Source organism: Nycticebus coucang, chromosome 9 (genome assembly GCF_027406575.1).
Source record: "Nycticebus coucang isolate mNycCou1 chromosome 9, mNycCou1.pri, whole genome shotgun sequence".
Lineage (NCBI taxonomy): Eukaryota > Metazoa > Chordata > Mammalia > Primates > Lorisidae > Nycticebus > Nycticebus coucang.
In genome coordinates this window covers 119,623,615-119,643,965 of record NC_069788.1, presented here as the reverse complement: position 1 = coordinate 119,643,965, position 20,351 = coordinate 119,623,615, and the positions used below count along the sequence as shown (strand labels likewise).

The 20,351-nt window shown below is 41.0% G+C and overlaps 1 protein-coding gene across 4 annotated transcripts in view; it reads right to left on the bottom strand.

Moving 5' to 3' along the window:
- The window catches only part of SYNE2 (spectrin repeat containing nuclear envelope protein 2), a 424,477-nt gene that overhangs the window by 306,110 nt on the left and 98,016 nt on the right, over positions 1-20,351 (bottom strand). For all 4 annotated transcript variants that reach the window (XM_053601260.1, XM_053601261.1, XM_053601264.1 and 1 more), the window contains exon 3: positions 3,410-3,471. In XM_053601260.1, coding sequence (XP_053457235.1) covers positions 3,410-3,471 — 62 coding nt within the window. The remainder of the gene's footprint in view (positions 1-3,409; positions 3,472-20,351) is intronic.

The following is a 20,351-nucleotide window of genomic DNA, read 5'->3' as shown; positions in this document are numbered from 1 at the left end:
TAGAAAAGTAAAATCTCTAGTAACCTCAATCAGAAATGATAAAGGGGAAATAACAACTGATCCCACAGAGATACAAGAGATCATCTCTGAATACTACCAGAAACTCTATGCCCAGAAATTTGACAATGTGAAAGAAATGGATCAATATTTGGAATCACACCCTCTCCCTAGACTCAGCCAGGAAGAAATAGAGCTCCTGAACAGACCAATTTCAAGCACTGAGATCAAAGAAACATTAAAAAAGCTTCCAACCAAAAAATGCCCTGGTCCAGATGGCTTCACTCCAGAATTCTATCAAACCTTCAAGGAACAGCTTATTCCTGTACTGCAGAAATTATTCCAAAAAATTGAGGAAGAAGGAATCTTCCCCAACACATTCTATGAAGCAAACATCACCCTGATACCAAAACCAGGAAAAGACCCAAACAAAAAGGAGAATTTCAGACCAATCTCACTCATGAACATAGACGCAAAAATTCTCAACAAAATCCTAGCCAATAGATTACATTTTATCATCAAAAAAGTCATTCATCATGATCAAGTAGGCTTCACCCCAGGGATGCAAGGCTGGTTTAACATACGCAAGTCTATAAACGTTATCCACCATATTAACAGAGGCAAAAATAAAGATCACATGATCCTCTCAATAGATGCTGAAAAAGCATTTGATAAAATCCAGCATCCTTTTCTAATTAGAACACTGAAGAGTATAGGCATAGGTGGCACATTTCTAAAACTGATTGAAGCTATCTATGACAAACCCACAGCCAATATTTTACTGAATGGAGTAAAACTCAAAGCTTTTCCTCTTAGAACTGGAACCAGACAAGGTTGTCCTCTGTCACCTTTACTATTCAACGTAGTGCTAGAAGTTCTAGCCAATACAATTAGGCAAGACAAGGAAATAAAGGGAATCCAAATGGGAGCAGAGGAGGTCAAACTCTCCCTCTTTGCTGACGACATGATCTTATACTTAGAGAACCCCAAAGACTCAACCACAAGACTCCTAGATCATCAAAAAATACAGTAATGTTTCAGGATATAAAATCAGTGTCCACATGTCAGTAGCCTTTGTGTACACCAATAACAGTCAAGATGAGAAGCTAATTAAGGACACAACTCCCTTCACCATAGTCTCAAAGAAAATGAAATACCTAGGAATATACCTAACGAAGGAGGTGAAGGACCTCTATAAAGAAAACTATGAAATCCTCAGAAAGGAAATAGCAGAGGATATTAACAAATGGAAGAACATACCATGCTCATGGCTTGGAAGAATCAACATTGTTAAAATGTCTATACTTCCCAAAGCAATCTACCTATTCAATGCCATTCCTATCAAAATACCAACATCGTACTTTCAAGATTTGGAAAAAATGATTCTGTGTTTTGTATGGAACCGGAAAAAACCCCGTAGAGCTAAGGCAGTTCTCTGTAACAAAAATAAAGCTGGGGGCATCAGCATACCAGATTTTAGTCTGTACTACAAAGCCATAGTGCTCAAGACAGCATGGTACTGGCACAAAAACAGAGACGTAGACACTTGGAATCGAATTGAAAACCAAGAAATGAAACTAACATTTTACAACCACCTAATCTTTGATAAACCAAACAAGAACATACCTTGGGGGAAAGACTCCCTATTCAATAAATGGTGTTGGGAGAACTGGATGTCTACATGTAAAAGACTGAAACTGGACCCACACCTTTCCCCACTCACAAAAATTGATTCAAGATGGATAAAGGACTTAAATTTAAGGCATGAAACAATAAAAATCCTCAAAGAAAGCATAGGAAAAACACTGGAAGATATTGGCCTGGGGCCTTCTTCATGAAGAAGACTACCATGGCAATTGCAACAACAACAAAAATAAACAAATGGGACTTCATTAAACTGAAAAGCTTCTGTACAGCTAAGGAGACAATAACCAAAGGAAAGAGACAACCTACACAATGGGAAAGGATATTTGCATATTTTCAATCAGACAAAAGCTTGATAACTAGGATCTATAGAGAACTCAAATTCATCCACATGAAAAAAGCCAACAATCCCTTATATCAATGGGCAAGGGACATGAACAGAACTTTCTCTAAAGACGACAGACGAATGGCTAACAAACACATGAAAAAATGTTCATCATCTCTATATATTAGAGAAATGCAAATCAAAACAACCCTGAGATATCATCTAACCCCAGTGAGAATGGCCCACATCACAAAATCTCAAAACTGCAGATGCTGGCGTGGATGTGGAGAGAAGGGAACACTTTTACACTGCTGGTGGGACTGCAAACTAGTACAACCTTTCTGGAAGGAAGTATGGAGAAACCTCAAAGCACTCAAGCTAGACCTCCCATTTGATCCTGCAATCCCATTACTGGGCATCTACCCAGAAGGAAAGAAATCCTTTTATCATAAGGACACTTGTACTAGACTGTTTATTGCAGCTCAATTTACAATCGCCAAAATGTGGAAACAGCCTAAATGCCCACCAACCCAGGAATGGATTAGCAAGCTGTGGCATATGTATACCATGGAATACTATTCAGCCATTAAAAAAAATGGAGACTTTACTTCCTTCGTATTAACCTGGATGAACGTGGAAGACATTATTCTTAGTAAAGCATCACAAGAATGGAGAAGCATGAATCCTATGTACTCAATTTTGATATGAGGACAATTAATGACAATTATGGTTATGGGGGGGGAAACAGAGGGAATGAGGGAGGTGGGTGAGGCCTTGGTGTGTGTCATACTTTATGGGGGCAAGACATGATTGCAAGAGGGATTTTACCTAACAATTGCAATCAGTGTAACCTGGCTTATTGTACCCTCAATGAATCCCCAACAATAAAAAAAAAAAAAAAAAAAAAAAAGATTTAAACCCCCCCCCAAAAAAAAAAGTTACAGTGGCAAAAACAATAAAAAATTAAACGTAAAAAAAAAAGAAATAGAATAATAAACACATCAAAACAAGACTAAGGTGATTTTGAGCAAGTTCTTTCCCAAAAAGTCATTCCCTAGCATTTTACATGTCACTGCTGCCATTTTTTAATGGCTTCCTTGGAGCCAAAACTGAGGGAGTGACATTTATAAGTAAATTCAGACTAGGCATAGTGGCTCATGCCTGTAATCCTAGTACTCTGAGAGGCTCAGGCCAGAGGACCCATTGAGCTCAGAAGTTTGAGACCAGCCTAGGTAAGAGTGAGGACCATCTCTACTAAAAATAGAACTAGCGGGAATCGTGGGTACGTGTAATCCCAGCTACCTGGGAGGCTGAGGCAGGAGGATTTCTCAAGCCCAAGAGTTTGAGGTTTCTATGCACTGTAATGATGCTCTCCCACCTACCCAGAGTGACAGAGTGAGAATCTGTCTTTAAAAAAAAAAACTTAATGTGCTTTTTTCTTACCTTTGCCAGCTGCGAGTTTATCCAGCAGGTAAAAGTTTTCTTCTGAGTGTCTTCCTGTTTAGCTATCAGAGAAAACACAACAGCAGTTGTAAAATGAAAGGCCTCAAAATCCTTTTGAAGGTATCACAGCTTCAAAGGTCTGTCACTCTGAGTACATACCTGTGTTTCATGAGCTCATGAACTTTCTAGGACTTAGTCTAAATTTTAGATGCTCATCCAAGTAGTATGTTAGAAACAGCATATTGTTATGAGATTTTTTTGTAAAGCCACGGGTTAGGTAACAAGACACAATGGTTTTTAATACTATATTTTTTTTTTACTGAGAAAGCTCCTATATAGCCTTGACAGCACTGTGCAAAGAACTGAAGAACAAGAAGTATCCCTAACCCAAAAGGACCTGGGGTCCAAACAAAGCCACGATGTGGTTAACGATAACCCCAGAACATCTGAAGATGTTTTAAAAGGCACAGACAGTCATTATGTTTTAGTCATATTTATCATGAAAATTCACCATGGAGAATATTCTGCCACTGATTTAACTGTAAATGAGCTGCAATTAGTCAAAGACACCTGGATTCAAATACTGTTTCTGTTATGGCGGAGTTGTGAGACCCTGGGTAGCATCACTGTGTGATTAAAGCTGGAGGTGAGAAACCTACAACCTTGGGACCATATGTGGCCTTTTGGATCCTTGAAGGTGGCCTTCTGACTAAATCCAAATGTCACAGAACAAAAGGATTTGTTCTGTGAAATCTAGATTCAGCTGAGGGACCCATACTTGGGGAGGCTGCAGTCCCCACCCCCACAGAGGGACACACAGTAAACCCAAGAAGTGCAGGCTAGTACTCTCACTACCTGGGCTGGAGTCAAAGAGAAGATCTGACCACTCCGAGTATTTCCCTCCTTCCTTCTGGGTAAGAGAGGGCCCCACATGGACACCATGCCTCTCTATGACCTCTGTCCCCTCACCTTCAAAAGACATCCTCAACTCCGAGGTCAAGGGTTAGTTTTGCACACAGGACTGAGTTCACATTTCCCCAGACATCCTCATCCCAGTGGACAGGGTTGAGTGTAAGCCCAGACACCCATTCTTCCCTGTGCCCAATGCTCATGACCCTGCCTCCAGCATGGAGCTTAAGTTCACCAGGCTTCATCTTATTATCCCTTTATCCCTGTTTATGTCAGTCAGCACACACACACAGATGCATACACAAGCTCGTATGGACATGTCTGTGAGCACAGATGCACATGCACCCCTGACTCTTTCATGAACCCTCTCTCATTTCTCTCTAACGTCCATGAGACTCTGCACATCCCTCAATTTCTTTTTTTTTTTTGAGACATAGTCTCACTCCGTCACCTAGGTAGACTGCCACGGCTGGGGCCGGGTTCAAACCCGCCACCCTCGGTATATGGGGCTGGTGCCCTACTCACTGAGCCACAGGGGCCGCCCTGTTTTATTTTTTGAGACAGAGTCTTACTCTGTTGGGGGCTAGAAGGCCATGGTGTCATAGCTCACGGCAACTTCAAACTCCTAGGCTCAAGCAATCCTCTTGCCCCCTCCTCCTGAGTACCTAGAACTACAGGTGCCTACCACAACACTGGCTATTTTTCTATTTTTTTTAAGTAGAGATGGGGTCTTTCTGTTGCTCAGGCTGGTCTCCAATTCCCGGGCTCAAGCAATCCACCTGCCTCCACCTCCCAGAGTTCTAGGATTACAGGTGTGAGCCACGGCACCTGGCCCACATCCCTCAATTTTTCTCATCTCCCACTTTTCCTTAAATCCTGAAACCCCCCGAGAAGAGTGAAATCCACAGTGCACCATCAGCACACCCTGTCCACTCCCAGCACCCTCTGTGGTGTTCAGCCTTTGCCTTCTGCTTCTGTGAGCTGCTCTGACAACTCTGCTCCCACCACAGCCCTCTCTTTGATTTCTCTTGCAGCCCTGGCTCCTCACTCCCCACTGTTACCTCCAGACCACCCTCTGCCCTCTTTCTCCCTGAAATGCTCCAGCTTTGGTTCTCATGTCGTCAGACTATCCTATCTGTCATGGTCATTACCTACCTCTGTTGTTCCCACCATTTCTCAAAGACTTCTTCCCCACTGTCACTCTCTCCAATATGACTCCCATCTAATTCTTGGCAATTTGGACAAACCTCCCAACCTTGTGCCTCTCGGTTTCCTGAATTCCTCTTCTCCAGTGCACGTCTCTTCTGGCCTGGCCACTGTCACGGTCATGCTCCAGACGTCGCTGCCACTCATAACCACAACTCCACAATCTTGGTTCCACGTATCTCCCTCACATTCACTCCCTCTCGTGTCCCAACACCAACGATCTTTCAAGCTCAGGGGCAACTCCAAGCCCTCAATTCTGCCCTTTTCACTGACCCTCACCTCTGTGGCAGCCTTCCTTTCATCCTTATCCATCTTAAGTTGCATGAACAATAAGTACTAACATTCCCTTGCACCTCATGACGCCCTAGTGTGGTGCCTCATGACCACTCTCTGCTCACTTCCTTCCACATGTACCCTGCTGAATGTGGCTAGAGGAAAAAAACCCAATGGCGCTGACCCGTCTCACCAGCATCCACCACGGGCCTCAATGCTGCTCAGTAGGCATGCTGTATTGCTGGCAACTTCACCCCTCTTCTTCCATAAATGTCTGACACCTCTTTCCCCATCCTCTCTGCTGAGACTTTGCTTCTCACTCCTCACAACCTACCAAGTCCTCTGCCCCTAAGCTGTCAGCACAGATGGACGAGCCTAGCTGGCACCTAGAGCCAACCCTCCACCCCCTGGCATCTTCTCAAAGACATTTTGCTCCTTTCTCCTCTGCACCATCCCCATCTTCACCACCACCCCAAACATTGCCATCAGTACACATTCATGCTGTTGATTCTCCCACCTAAAAGCAAACCTCGGCTGGGCGAGGTGGCTCACGCCTTTAATCCCAGCACTCTAGGAGCCCAAGGCAGGAGGATTCCTTGAGCTCAGGAATTTGAGACTAGCCTGAACAAGAGCAATACCCTGTCTCTACTACAAATAGAAAAATTAGCAAGGTGTTGTGGTTGGCACCTGTAGTCCCAGCTACTCAGGAGGCTGAGGCAAGAGGATGGCTTGAGCCCAGGAGCTTGAGGTTGCTGTGAGCTATGACATCATGGCCTTCTAGCCCCCAACAGGGTAAGACTCTGTCTCAAAAAAATAAAACAGGGCGGCCCCTGTGGCTCAGTGAGTAGGGCACCAGCCCCATATACTGAGGGTGGCAGGTTCGAACCCGGCCCCAGCCAAACTGTAACAAAAAAATGGCCATCATTGTGGCGAATGCCTGTAGTCCCATCTACTCACTGAGGCAAGAGAATCGCCTAAGCCTAAGAGCTGGAGGTTGCTGTGAGCTGTGACGCCACAGCACTCTACCGAGGGCGACAAAATGAGACTGTCTCCAAAAAAATTAAAAAAGAAAACAGTAAAATGAAATGGAATAGAATAGAATAGCTCTTCTGACCACCCTCCCCCATCTTCTCCACACAGGAAGCCATCACTTCGTCTCTCTGCTCTTTGTACCAAACTCCTCCAGGAGTTTATGTTCACTGTCTCTAGGGCCTCTCATTCACACTGAACTAACCCCCCTGAGAAGCAGGTCCTTGCCAGTCCACTGAAACTGCTCTCTCATCATGGGCACCGTGAATTGAGGTCATCTAGGACCTTAAGAACCAATGGTCAGTTCTCAGCCTCCACCAATCAGCAGCATCTAATACAGCTGATCACTCTCACCTGTGGCTTCCAGCCCTCACACTCTGGGTTTTCCTGCTGCAGCGTGGGTTGGCGCCTCCCTTTCCTTCACACCCCACATCTAACACCTCAAGAAGTCCTGTGTGGTCTACCTTCAAAATGTTACCGGCATGGGACTGCTCTCTCCAGCTCCTCTACCACCACCCTGGCCCAAGCCACCATCCCATCCACCAGAATCACTGCAATAAATTCCCAACAGTCTCCTTCCTTCCAGCTATGCCACTGAAACACTGTTCTTGACACAGGAAGCAGAGTGATGGTGCTAACATGTTCACTCAGATCAAGAAGCTCCTTTGCCAGAGCAAGACCCAGCACCATCTGCCTCCTCAGTCTCCCCTTTGCTCATTCTGGCCTCCTCTTCACCCCAAACTTCCCAGGCCCATTCCCACCTGAGGGCTTTTGCACAGCTGTCCTTTTTTCCAGGAATGCTCTCACTGCACACTTCCACAGGTGAATGCCTCATGTCCCTCAAACCCTGGCCCCGACACCTTGTCCATAAGATCGTTCCACTTAAAACTCAACACTCCTGCTTCCTCTAGTGCTGCTCTCTGTTTTTTTCTGCAGCACTTATCAGCTGTTAACATTCCAGGTGAGTTATTTATCTGGCATGCTTACTGCTATGGCTCACTCTCCTCCTGGTAGGATGCAAGCACCAAACAGACAAAGACATTCTGTCTGTGCTAAGTCCCAAGCATCTAGAAGAGCCTGGCTCGGAGTAGGCCCCAAATAAATAGTTGTTGAAATAATAATAATAATGTTATTGCTTTTGTTGTTACATTTTTGTTTATTATACTGGTCCAACCTACCTTTATATGTTTACAGTCCTTTTAAATGCCAATATATTTTTGCCTTTGACTTTTCCTTTTGTCTCCATTAACGCTCATAATGAGCTGAAATTATTGGTCTCTGGCTGTGATGTGTAGGAGTATGCCATCTAATTCTCAGAAATGTTGTAGATAAGAGTTCTGATGGAAGAACAGAAGAATGGCTAGCTGCATAAATGGAATTTCAGGGTGTTTATAATTGTTTTGTAAGTATTGTGACTGACTAAAGATTAAAGATTCACTGAGCTCATTGGAATTTATCCGTTTTTTAATCCATTTCAATTTTTATGCATTACTGGTTTAAATTAGTTATAGTCCAGTGACTTACACATTATAGGACACTCAATAATTGTTAAAGTAAATTGAGTTCCGACAAGCCAACTGGATAATCTAGGCCAGGCATCCTCAAACTTTTTAAACAGGGGGCCAGTTCACTGTCCCTCAGACCGTTGGAGGGCCGGACTATAGTTTAAAAAAAAAACTATGAACAAATTCCTATGCACACTGCACATATCTTATTTTGAAGTAAAAATAACAAAACGGGAATGAATATAATCACACCGCCTCATGTGGCCCACGGGCCGCAGTTTGAGGACCCCTGATCTAGGCTTTTGAGAGTTATTACTGTTTTAGTTTGCAATCCCACCAGCAGTGTAGAAGTGTTCCCTTCTTTCCACATCCACGCCAGCATCTGGTGGTATATGTATACCATGGAATATTATTAAGCCATTAAAAAACATGGAGACTTTACATCTTTTACATTTACCTGGATGGAGTTGAAATACAATCTTCTTAGTAAAGTATCACAAGAATAGAAAAATAAATATCCAATGTACTCCATACTAACATGAAATCAATATATAAACAATTACATGCTCATAAGAACAACAAAACACTCATATAGTCCAGTTCAGGGGTAGAGAGAAACAGGAGGAGAGAGGATGTTTGGCAGAAGGAGGGAGGGTGTGAGGTGGGATCTCACCTAATGAGCACATTGTGAGGGTGTAAAACATGCCCCCTGGGGAAGGGGCTCAGGGGGAGGGGCTCTTCTATAAATGGAACTTTACCCTGTGAGAACAATGTGACCTAAAAATTGTACCCTCATATTAATTTGAAATAATAAAAAAACTCAAAAAAAAAAGAATGAAGCACATTAAGAATAAAATTAGAATCAAAATACCTGATGAGCACCTTGAGAACTGAGAATTACAACTACTTCCATCAAACCAGATATTGATGCTTTAGTTTCTCAAATACAATGTGAAATATCCAACTAGTTCTATGTTGCCCACTTTTCTTTTACTTTAATGATACAATTTTTTTAAATGCAAAATGAGTTATTGCTGTTTTAGATAAATTTCACTTAACAAAAGAATTCCAAAGAACTACAACTTTGTCCTATGATTCGGAATGTTACCACATCTCCTAGATTCCTCGAGATATGTTTTCATTATTTTTTCCCCTACTAACAGTAGAATAACTTTCGAACATGTATTGACATTTGCCCAAAAATGTATGAAAGGCTAATTTTATCAATAGAAAAAAACTACAGAAGTTTTTATGACTGCAGGATTAATTTACATGTACACAATGTACACTCACCAAGGTCATATGTAAAAGCATCAAGAAACCCATTCCTAGCAATAAAGCAGAAATTCAAAATAAAAACAAAAACATAGCAATAATTTAAAAACTAAAGCCAAAGATGACTCTTTTCCTTATCTGTAAGGGACCGAGAGAGATTTTTCTTTCTATATGACAACGTGTAAAAAAGAAACTAATCAGGAATGTTACAAGGTCAAATAGGCAGAGTCTGCACTAACTTTAGGGTGAAGCAGGTGAAATGCAGCACAAAGCTGAGAGCAAAGCCTGAGCTGTGTGCCTGACAAGTTTTAGCTGAGAGCAAAGCCTGAGCTGTGTGCCTGACAAGTTTTAGCATTTCACATGCACCGGCAAGCCTCAGCCATTTGAACTATTTCCACATAAGATGAGGGGTTGTTTCATGTCCACATGATACCAGACAAGAGGGGTCTTGGTACTTTCCTAAGCTTTTCTCAAACAGGCAGCAAAATCAGGGCTCTCACTGACTTGTTCAAACTGAACACCTAATAAGAGATTGGATTGGAGAATATCCTCTGACAGGGATCCTCTGACATGATCTTGAATTTTAAATAACCAAAATTTTTCTAAAGAAAATCTGATGTTATCCCTGTCCTAATTTGATTAATAGAAACAAGGGAGGAAAATCAATAAGAGAAGCGATCAGAACAAATCCCCACAGGTAATCTCCAGTTAGCAAAGGAAACAGTGCACACATGAAATCTTCAGAAAGAGATTTGGAAAGGAATCCTCATGCTTTTAACTCATTGTCCAAACTTAGAGAATGCCTCTTCATCCTCACAATCAGAACCCTTTAAGGGCAACAAGGACCTTTTGCTTAATGGCAAACAAAGATGTCCCAGGTGCAATTAAATACCTTTGTAGCAACTCAATTAAATGGTTTCATATGTGCCATTCCATTCACCACCACCCACCACCCCACCCCTCAACGCACTTTTCTCACATTTTCATGCTGCCCCATCCTGAATAGCAGTATTCAATGGGAACCAAAGCCAACCAGCTCACCCTGTGACAGGATAAGTGACCTTTTGTTCTTTTCAAAGGCTGAGCCACTGGGACAAAGTAATTGAGAGCCACATGCTTAAGCAACTTAATAAAACTCTTCTGAGAATGGCATGTAGAGAATAGAACCTTTTAATCAGCAGATGTTAGGATAGAAAAAGAGCAAAGAAATAAAGAGAATAATACAACCTATTACAATGATGAATTTCTGTAAGAGTGCTAAGGACTGGAGACGGAGAAATTCTTTATCCAATCATTAAGACAAATGAGAAATCTATATAATGCAGGAGAATGTGGTCAGTGAGCTTTATTCTGACCCACAGAAGAAGCCTCAATTATTCTGGAAAAATACTGAATCTGAGCAATGAGGCATAGAAGATAAAAATTTCCTCTGGGTGAGTTTGTTCTTATTCAGTCTGCTCTTTGTGAACCAGAAAGGAACTAAACTGAAAACAAATTGAGTTAAGCTAATTAAAGGGTGTGGATTTTAAGTTCATTATAGAGCTCATTATAAACCTACCAAGACTAATGAGTCTCCGCAAGGTCCAGTTTCATCTAAAATGTTGACTCCAAGAGCTCTGTCCTATAGTTAAGAGTTCAAAAGCAGTTACTCCAGGCTAGGAATCACTAGCTTACTTAAACACAGATGTAGAATCTCCAAGCACACTCGCACTCTCGATTGCATGAGGTCACGGATAGGCCTTGCAACTCCTTTCTTTCTAGGAATTTCTCTTCTCCCCCTACGTCTGGATCATTGATAACAGGTGTACAGCACATGGTCCCAGATTCACTCCTTTGATCTTTACTTTCCCCATTAAAATCTTTTGATCATTTCCTAATTCTTAGGCTAACATTCTAGGGCATTCATAATTTGGCTCCAACCTATGTTTTTCTGATTCATCATCTCCCATGTCTTCTCTCCCATGTCCTAGTTCTCTAGCCAAACTAGAATATCTATTATTCCCCCACTTTCGCCCTTTTCTGCATTGCCATGCCATGTACCGTCCGGAATGGCCACTCCTTACTGTCTCTCTCTGCACCTAGCACAAAGCCTTGCACATGTAGGCATTTGATTGACATTCGTTAAAATAACACATATCTCTGCTAACGTGAAATAGAAATAATCTATTCTGCCTCTGGTCTCTGTCAATATTGTGTTGGATCTTTCCTTATTATTCTTATTACAAACTAATCTGAGGGAGGGTAAAAGGCGGGACCATATCTATGGAGCATATTGCAAGGGTACAAGTCAAATCTGTCAAGTGTAAAACATAAATGTCTTAACACAATAATCAAGTAAATGAGGTGAAAGCTATGTTGATTAGTTTGATGTAAACACGTCAGATTGTATAAAAAAATCAACAGGCTCAGCACCTGTGGCTCAAGCGGCTAAGGCGCAAGCCACACACACCTGAGCTGGTGGGTTCAAATCCAGCCCAGGGCCGCCAAACAACAATGACGGCTGCAACCAAAAAAAAGGCACTGTGGCAGGCACCTGTAGTCCCAGCTACTTGGGAGGCAGAGGCAGGAAAATCACTTGAGCCTAGAACCCCCACATATGCATAAATATATTCATGATCTATGTGTATATGACTTAATAAAAAAAAAATTTTTAAACCACAGTAATCTGTAACACTTTGAAAATTTTTCAAATAGTACATAGGGATATAAAATAGAAATTAGAAGTTAATATTAGAGCCAGGCATGGTGGTACCACCTATTGTCCCAGGTACTCAGGAGGCTGAAGCCGGAGGAACTCAAGCCCAGGGGTTCAAGTCTGTAACACATGATGGCTGCACCTGTGAACAGCCACCACCCTCCAGCCTGGGTAACATACCAAGACTCCATCTCAAAAACAAAAAAGTTACTCTTGAGCTTCCCCCAACCCTCAGTTTTTCTTCTTCAAAAACAGAATTAATGAATGTATGTACTTCTAGACTAAGCACGTAGAGAATATAAATTCTAAAAGGCAAGGGGTCTTTATTGGTCTCTAGGTACCAGCTCCTAGACTAGTGCCTCACAAGTAGAAGACATTCCATCAATATTTGTTGAAAAAATGAATTGATGTATATGTACAGCAAATGAATATATGTGACAGAGCTTGATGTTTTAAATCATTCAAAAAGCAGAGATTTAGGGATACTATTTAAAGTTAAAAGCATCAGCTACACTATAAGTAAATTTTTAAAATAGAAGATCATAACCCTTCTACATATATAGCATAGAAAAGAAAAAATATATCTACCCAATAAGAACAAAGAAGATATATGTATGCTGATATGGATATGTTCTTAAGTGAAAATGAACAGATTATAAAAAAGTATACCCATTAGGATTTTATCTGTATTTTTATGTACACCCTGAAGGTGTGTCTCCATCTACAGTAGTTACTACCGGCTGTGTATGGTTTCCTCCCTGCTCACTATTGTAAGCAGCTTGGAGTTAAACTTTCATGCCTTTCTGTATTTGCTTCCCCTCAGCACAGTGCTATGTAGAGAAGACGTATTCGATAAATATTTGCAGATTGAAAGATTCAATAAATATTAAAAGTACTGAGGGTCAAACTGACTTCTTACATGAAGAAAAAGAAGGCCTCTGTTTTATCCTAATCCTTTCTTCAACTACTAAATTTCTTTCTTCAACTATTAAAATGCCTTAAACAAAAGAACATAACTGGAAAAAACCACTGTCTGTACTACTATTCTATTACTTCACTTACAATACCAAATGTGTGAGGTTTTCCTTCACATTAAACAATTCTCCAACTCTGTGGACACGGAATGGTGTCCTGTGATCAGACCCCACATGTCAAGGGCTTAGTCCCACAAAGCTGCCCCCCACTTCAGATGACAATCCCACATATGGTTCCCAGGTTGTCCACATTTCTATTCCACTTGCTACATAAGACCCCTCCTCAGGTTCAGTAATTTGCTATGATTGTTCCCAGATCGCAGGGAAACACTTATGTTTGCTGGTTTATTATAAAAGAAATAATAAAGGACCCAGATGAACAGCAAGATGAAGAAGTACACTGGGCAAGGTCTGGAAAGGTCCTGAGCACAGGATCCTCTGCCTTGTGCAGTCAGGGTGGCCACCCTCCCAGAACATGAATGTGTTCACCAACCCTATACTTTATGGATTCTGATGGAGGCATCGCCACGTAGGCATAATGGATCATTAATTTATTTTTATTTATTTATTTTTATTAAACCATAGCTGTGTACATTAATGTGATCATGGGGCACCATACACTGGTTTTATAGACCGTTTGACACATCTTAATCACATTGGTTAACATAGCCTTCCTGGCATTTTCTTAGTTATTGTGTTAAGACGTTTACATTCTACCTTTACTAAGTTTCACATACACCCTTGTAAGATGCACTGCAGGTGTCATCCTACCAATAACCCTCCCTCTGTCCATATCAATACCCTCTCCTCCCTTTCCCCCTTCCCCATATTCTTAGGTTATAACTGGGTTATAGCTTTCATGTGAAAGCCATAAATTAGTTTCATAGTAGGGCTGACTACATTGGATACTTTTTCTTCCATTCTTGAGATACTTTACTAAGAAGAATATGTTCCAGCTCCATCCACATAAACATGAAAGAGGTAAAGTCTCCATGTTTCTTTAAGGCTGCATAATATTCCATAATGTACACATACCACTATTTATTAATCCATTCATGAATTGATGGGCACTTGGGCTTTTTCCATGACTTAGCAATTATGAATTGGGATGCACTAAACATTCTCCTACAAATATCTTTGTTATGATGTGATTTTTGGTCTTCTGGGTATATGCCTAGTAGAGGAATTATAGGATTGAATGGCAGAACTATTTTTAGAACTCTAAGTGTTCTCCGAACATCTTTGCAAAAGGAATGTATTAATTTGCATTCCCACCAGCAGTGTAAAAGTGTTCCCTTTCCTCCACATCCACGCCAACATCTTTTATCTTAGGATTTTGTGATATGGGCTAATCTTACTGGAGTTAGAAGATATCTCAAAGTAGTTTTGATTTGCATTTCTCTGATGATTAAAGATGATGAGCATTTTTTCATATGCCTGTAGGCCATGCGCCTGGCTTTTTCAGAGAAGTTTCCCTTCAAGTCCCTTGCCCAGCCTGCAATGGAATCACTTCTTCTTTTCTTGCTTATACGTTTGAGTTCTCTACAGATTCTGGTTATTAAACTTTTGTCAGAGACATAACCTGCAAATATCTTCTCCCATTTTGAGGGCTGTTTGCTTGCTTTACTTACTGTATTCTTGGCTGTGCAGAAGCTTTTTACTTTGATCAGGTCCCAGTAGTGTATTTTTGAAGCTGCTTCAATTGCCCAGGGGGTCCTCCTCATAAAATACTCACCCAGACCGATTTCTTCAGGGCTTTTCCTGCAATGTCTTCTAGTATTTTTATAGTTTCGTGTCTTAAGTTTAAATCTTTAATCCAGTGAGAGTCTATCTTAGTTAATGGTGAAAGGTGTGGGTCCAGTTTCAGTCTTCTACAGGTTGCCAGCCAGTTCACCCAGCACCATTTGTTAAATAGGGGATCTTTCCCCAAATGAATGTTTTTAATTGGCTTGTCAAAGATCAAATAACGGTAAGTGGCTGGATTCATCTCTTGATTCTCTATTCTGTTTCAGACATCTACTCTCTGTTTTTGTGCCAGTATCATGCTGTTTTGATCACTATCGATTTATAGTACAGTCTAAAGTCTGGTAGCATGATTCCTACTGCTTTGTTTTTATTTCTGAGAAATGTCTTGGCTATTCAAGGTTTTTTCTGATTCCATATAAAACGAAGTATTATTTTTTCAAGATCTTTAAAGTATAACAGTGGAGCTTTAATAGAGATTGCATTAAAATTGTATATTGCTTTGGGTAACATGGACATTTTAACAATGTTGATTCTTCCCAGCCATGAGCATGGTATCTTTTTCCATTTGTTAACATTTTCAGCTATTTCTTTTCTTAGAGTTTCATAGTTCTCTTTATAGAGACCTTTCACATCCTTTGTTAGATAAACTCCCAAATATTTCATCTTCTTTGGCACTACTGTGAATGGGATGGAGTCCTTAACTGTTTTTTCAGCTTGACTATTGTTGGTATTTATAAAGGCTACCGATTTATGAATTTGTAACCTGAGACACTGCTGTATTCCTTGTTCACTTCTAAGAGTTTTGTAGTAGAATCCCTGGTGTTTTCCAGATATACAATCATATCATCTGCGAAGAGCGAAAGTTTGATCTCTTCTGATCGTATAAGGATAACCTTGATCACCTTTTCTTCCCTAATTGCGGTGGCTAAAACTTCCATTACAATGTTAAAGAGCAGTGGAGACAATGGGAAGCCTTGTCTGGTTCCTGATCTGAGTGCAATTATTTCAATTTAACTCCATTCAATACGATATTGGCTGTGGGTTTGCTGTAGATGGCCTCTACCAGTTTAAGAAATGTCCCTTCTATACCAATTTTCTTAAGTGTTCTGACCATGAAGGAATGCTGTATATTATCAAAAGCTTTTTCTGCATCAACTGAGAGAATCATATGGTCTTTGTTTTTTAATTCGTTTATGTGCTGAATTATACTTATAGATTTACGAATATTGAACCAGCCTTGAGACCCTGGGATAAAACCGACTTGGTCATGATGTATAATTTTTTTGATGTATTGCTGGATTCTGTTTGTTAGAATCTTGTTGAATATTTTTGCATCTATATTCATTAGTGATATTGGTCTATAATTTTCTTTTCTTGTTCCATCTTTTCCTGGTTTGGGGATCAGGGTGATGTTTGCTTCATAGAACATGATGGGTAATCTTCCTTCTTTTTCTACATTTTGGAACAGGTTGAGTAATATAGGTACTAATTCCTCTTTAAAGGTTTGGTAGAATTCTGATGTGAAGCCATCTGGTCCCGGGCTTTTCTTTTTAGGGAGGTTTTGTATAGTTGATGCTATTTCAGAACTTGATATGGGCCTGTTCAACACTTCCACTTGATTCTGGCTAAGTCTTGGAAGATGACGTGCTTCCAAGTATTGGTCAATTTCCTTCAGATTTTCATATTTCTGAGAATAAAGTTTCTTGTAATATTCATTAAAAATTTTTTGAATTTCTGAGGAGTCTGTTATTATTTCATCTTTGTCATTCCTGATTGATGAGATTAGAGACTTTACTCTTTTTTTCCTGATTAGGTTAGCCAAAGGTTTATCTATTTTATTGACCTTTTCAGAAAACAAACTTTTTGATTTATTGATCTGTTGTATACTTCTTTTGTTTTCAATTTCATTTAATTCTGCTCTAATTTTGGTTATTTCTTTTCTTCTATTGGGTTTGGGGTTGGAATGTTCTTCCTTTTCCAGTTGCTTGAGATGTCCCATTAAGTTGTTAACTTCCTCTTTTTCCGTTCTCTTGAGGAAGGCTTGCAGTGCTATAAATTTCCCTCTTAGGACTGCCTTTGTGGTATCCCAGAGGTTCTGATAATTTGTGTCTTCATTGTTGTTTTGTTCTAAAAATTTGGCAATTTCCTTCTTGATCTCATCTCTGACCCAGCTATCATTCAGCATAAGGTTATTTAACTTCCATGTTTTTGTATGAGTATGCAGGTTCCTATTGTTACTGAGTTCAACTTTTATTCCATAGTGGTCTGAGAAGATGCAAGGAATAATTTCTATTCCTTTAAATTTACTGAGGTTAGGCTTGTGACCTAAGTTGTGATCAATTTTGGAGTATGTTCTGTGGCCTGATGAGAAGTATGTGTGTTCAGTTTTTTGGGGATGAAATGTTCTGTGGATGTCTGCTAAATCCAAATGTTGGATGGTTAGGTTTAAATCTAAAATTTCTTGGCTCAGCTTTTTATTGGAGGATCGATCCAACACTGCCAAAGGAGTATTGAAATCTCCAAATATTATGGAGCTGGAGGAAATCAAGTTGCTCACGTCTTTTAGAGTTTCTCTTATAAATTGAGGTGCATTCTGGTTGGATGCATAGATATTAATAATTGAGATCTCATCATATTGAGTATTACCCTTAACAAACATGAAGTGACCATTCTTATCCTTCCTTACTTTTGTTGGTTTAAAGCCTATCGTACCTGCAAATAAAATTGCAACACCTGCTTTCTTCTGATTACCATTTGCCTGAAATATGGATGACCATCCTTTCACCCTGAGTCTATATTTGTCTTTTAAGATAAGATGCAACTCTTGTATGCAGCAAATATCTGGCCTGAGTTTTTGTATCGAGTCAGCTAACTTGTACCTCTTTAGAGGCCAGTTTAAGCCATTCAGATTAATGGAGAATATTGATAAGTCTGGTAAGATTTTGGGTATCGATTTTTTCTAAAGTCCACTGGACACTGTTAATCCTGTCACCACTGTGGAATTTGGAGTTTGATCAAAAGTTTCTGAGTGAGTTTATTTTTGGGGTAGAGGATTGGGCTGGTCATTATGGAAGATAGGTCTGAGATTATCCTTAACGGCTGGTTTGGTTATGGCAAATTTCTTCAACATATGAATGTCATTAAAGTATTTAATTTCTCCATCATAAATGAAACTCAGTTTAGCTGGATACAGGATCCGGGGTTGAAAGTTATTTTGGTTTAGGAGATTAAAAGTCAATGACCACCCTCTTCTGGCTTGAAAAGTTTCAGCAGAGAGATCTGCAGTCATTCTAATATTCTTCCCTTTGTAGGTAATGGATTTCTTACGTCTGGCTGCTTTCAGAATTTTCTCCTTCATATTAACTTTAGTGAAGTTAATTATGATATGCCTGGGGGATGTCTTATTCGGATTGAGTCGTGCTGAGGTTCTGAAACTGTCTGCTATCTGAATTTCAGAATCTCTTGGCATGTCTGGAAAATTCTCTTTCATAATTTCATGGAGAAGGGCCTCAGAGCCTTGCGAGGCCACTTCATCACTTTCAGGGATTCCAATTAGGCAGATATAAGCCTTCTTTGAATTATCCCAGAGCTCTCTGAGAGAATGATCCATTTTTGCTCTCCATTTCTCTTCCTCTTTGAGAGTTTGGGAGCGTTCAAAGGTTTTGTCTTCAATGTCAGAAATCCTTTCTTCTGCTTGCTCCACTCTGTTACTGAGGGATTCTACTGTATTTTTCAGATCTTTGAGAGCTCAAATTCTTGCTTTAGTACGTCAAAATCTTTGGTGGTTTTGTCGCTAAATTCGTTAAATTCTTGAGACAACGTTTGAATTTCTCCTCGAATTTCTAATTCCGACTTTTGAATTGCTCCTTGAATTTCTTTCTTTTTTTTTTTTTTTGTAGAGACAGAGTCTCACTTTATGGCCCTCAGTAGAGTGCCGTGGCCTCACACAGCTCACAGCAACCTCCAACTCCTGGGCTTAAGTGATTCTCTTGCCTCAGCCTCCCAAGTAGCTGGGACTACAGGCACCCGCCACAACACCTGGCTATTTTTTTTGTTGCAGTTCGGCCAGGGCCGGGTTTGAACCCGCCACCCTCGGTATATGGGGCCAGCACCTTACCGACTGAGCCACAGGCGCCGCCCTGCTCCTTGAATTTCTAATTCCAAATTTTCCTCCATTCTATTAACCTTGTTTGCCATCCAAATTCTGAATTCGATTTCTGACATCTCACCCAGGTGTTTATGAATGGGATCTTCAGTTACATCTGCCATATCTTTCCTTGGGGGGGTTGATCTATTCTGGTTATTCATGTTACCAGAGTTTTTCCACTGATTCTGCCCCATGATTGTTTTACACCATTTGATTTTTCCCCTGGAGCTTTGTTGAGGACCCGTATAGTGCTATGGCCTGAGAAACTGGGGACCTGTTAGATGTGTTGGGGCTAGGTGGTTCTGTCTTGTTTTCAGCTGTTCCCTGTTCGACCCTAGTGAAACAGTTACTCTGGGTTGAAGTTTCAGCTGTGGAGAAATACCAGCAATTAAGTCACCCCACCCCCCACAGGCAACAATTGGAAAAGGAAAATCAAAACTTCCTACACCACACACCCAGGGCACCACCTGAATAGTCCTCGGGTGACTGGCTCAGTTCAAAAGGTCCAAATCAATTGTCTTAATCAGCACCTGTCTCAGGTGGGAGAGTTTAAAAGGTCTCTGGGAACTGGATCACAGGGGTCTGGTGACTACTCTGATCTGGCTTGCTCCAGTGCTCCGTGGAGTCAGGAGGACCCACCAAGCAAATAGATCAGTCTGGGAAGGTTGATGCCTCCTTCCCCACCTTGCACCTCTGTCACACCCAGTCACTGATAGCCTGCAGGGCTGTGAACCAGTTGCCTGTAGTGAACAGATACTCTAGGAGTTTGCACCTGCCTGAATCACAAGGAAATCTATTTCTGTTCAGCCAGGCCGCTGTGCTCTGCCTCTGTCTAGCAGGGGGAGGTGAGGCCTGACAACCTCAGGCACTTGAGGGAGGCTAGGGGGTGTTCACTCAGTTCCAGCCCCACCCCTGATTGATGTTATTGACAGAATAGTACAGAACAACTTTGCAGGAATTTGTTTCTTTCCCTGCTAAATTCCCCTGCAGAAGAGAAGGTGTTTTGAGTTCCCAGAGCCTTTGCCTCAGGCCCTGTCTTTGCTCCTGCAGGTTTGTATTTGGTTACCTGTCAGTTCTAGCCTCCTGTCTTCCTTTGTCTATAGGCTGACGATCCCCTGAGGGCCGGGTGTCTTAGGTTCAGTAAAGTGGTCCTCCGGGTTATCCCCGCCCTGGGAACTTCCCA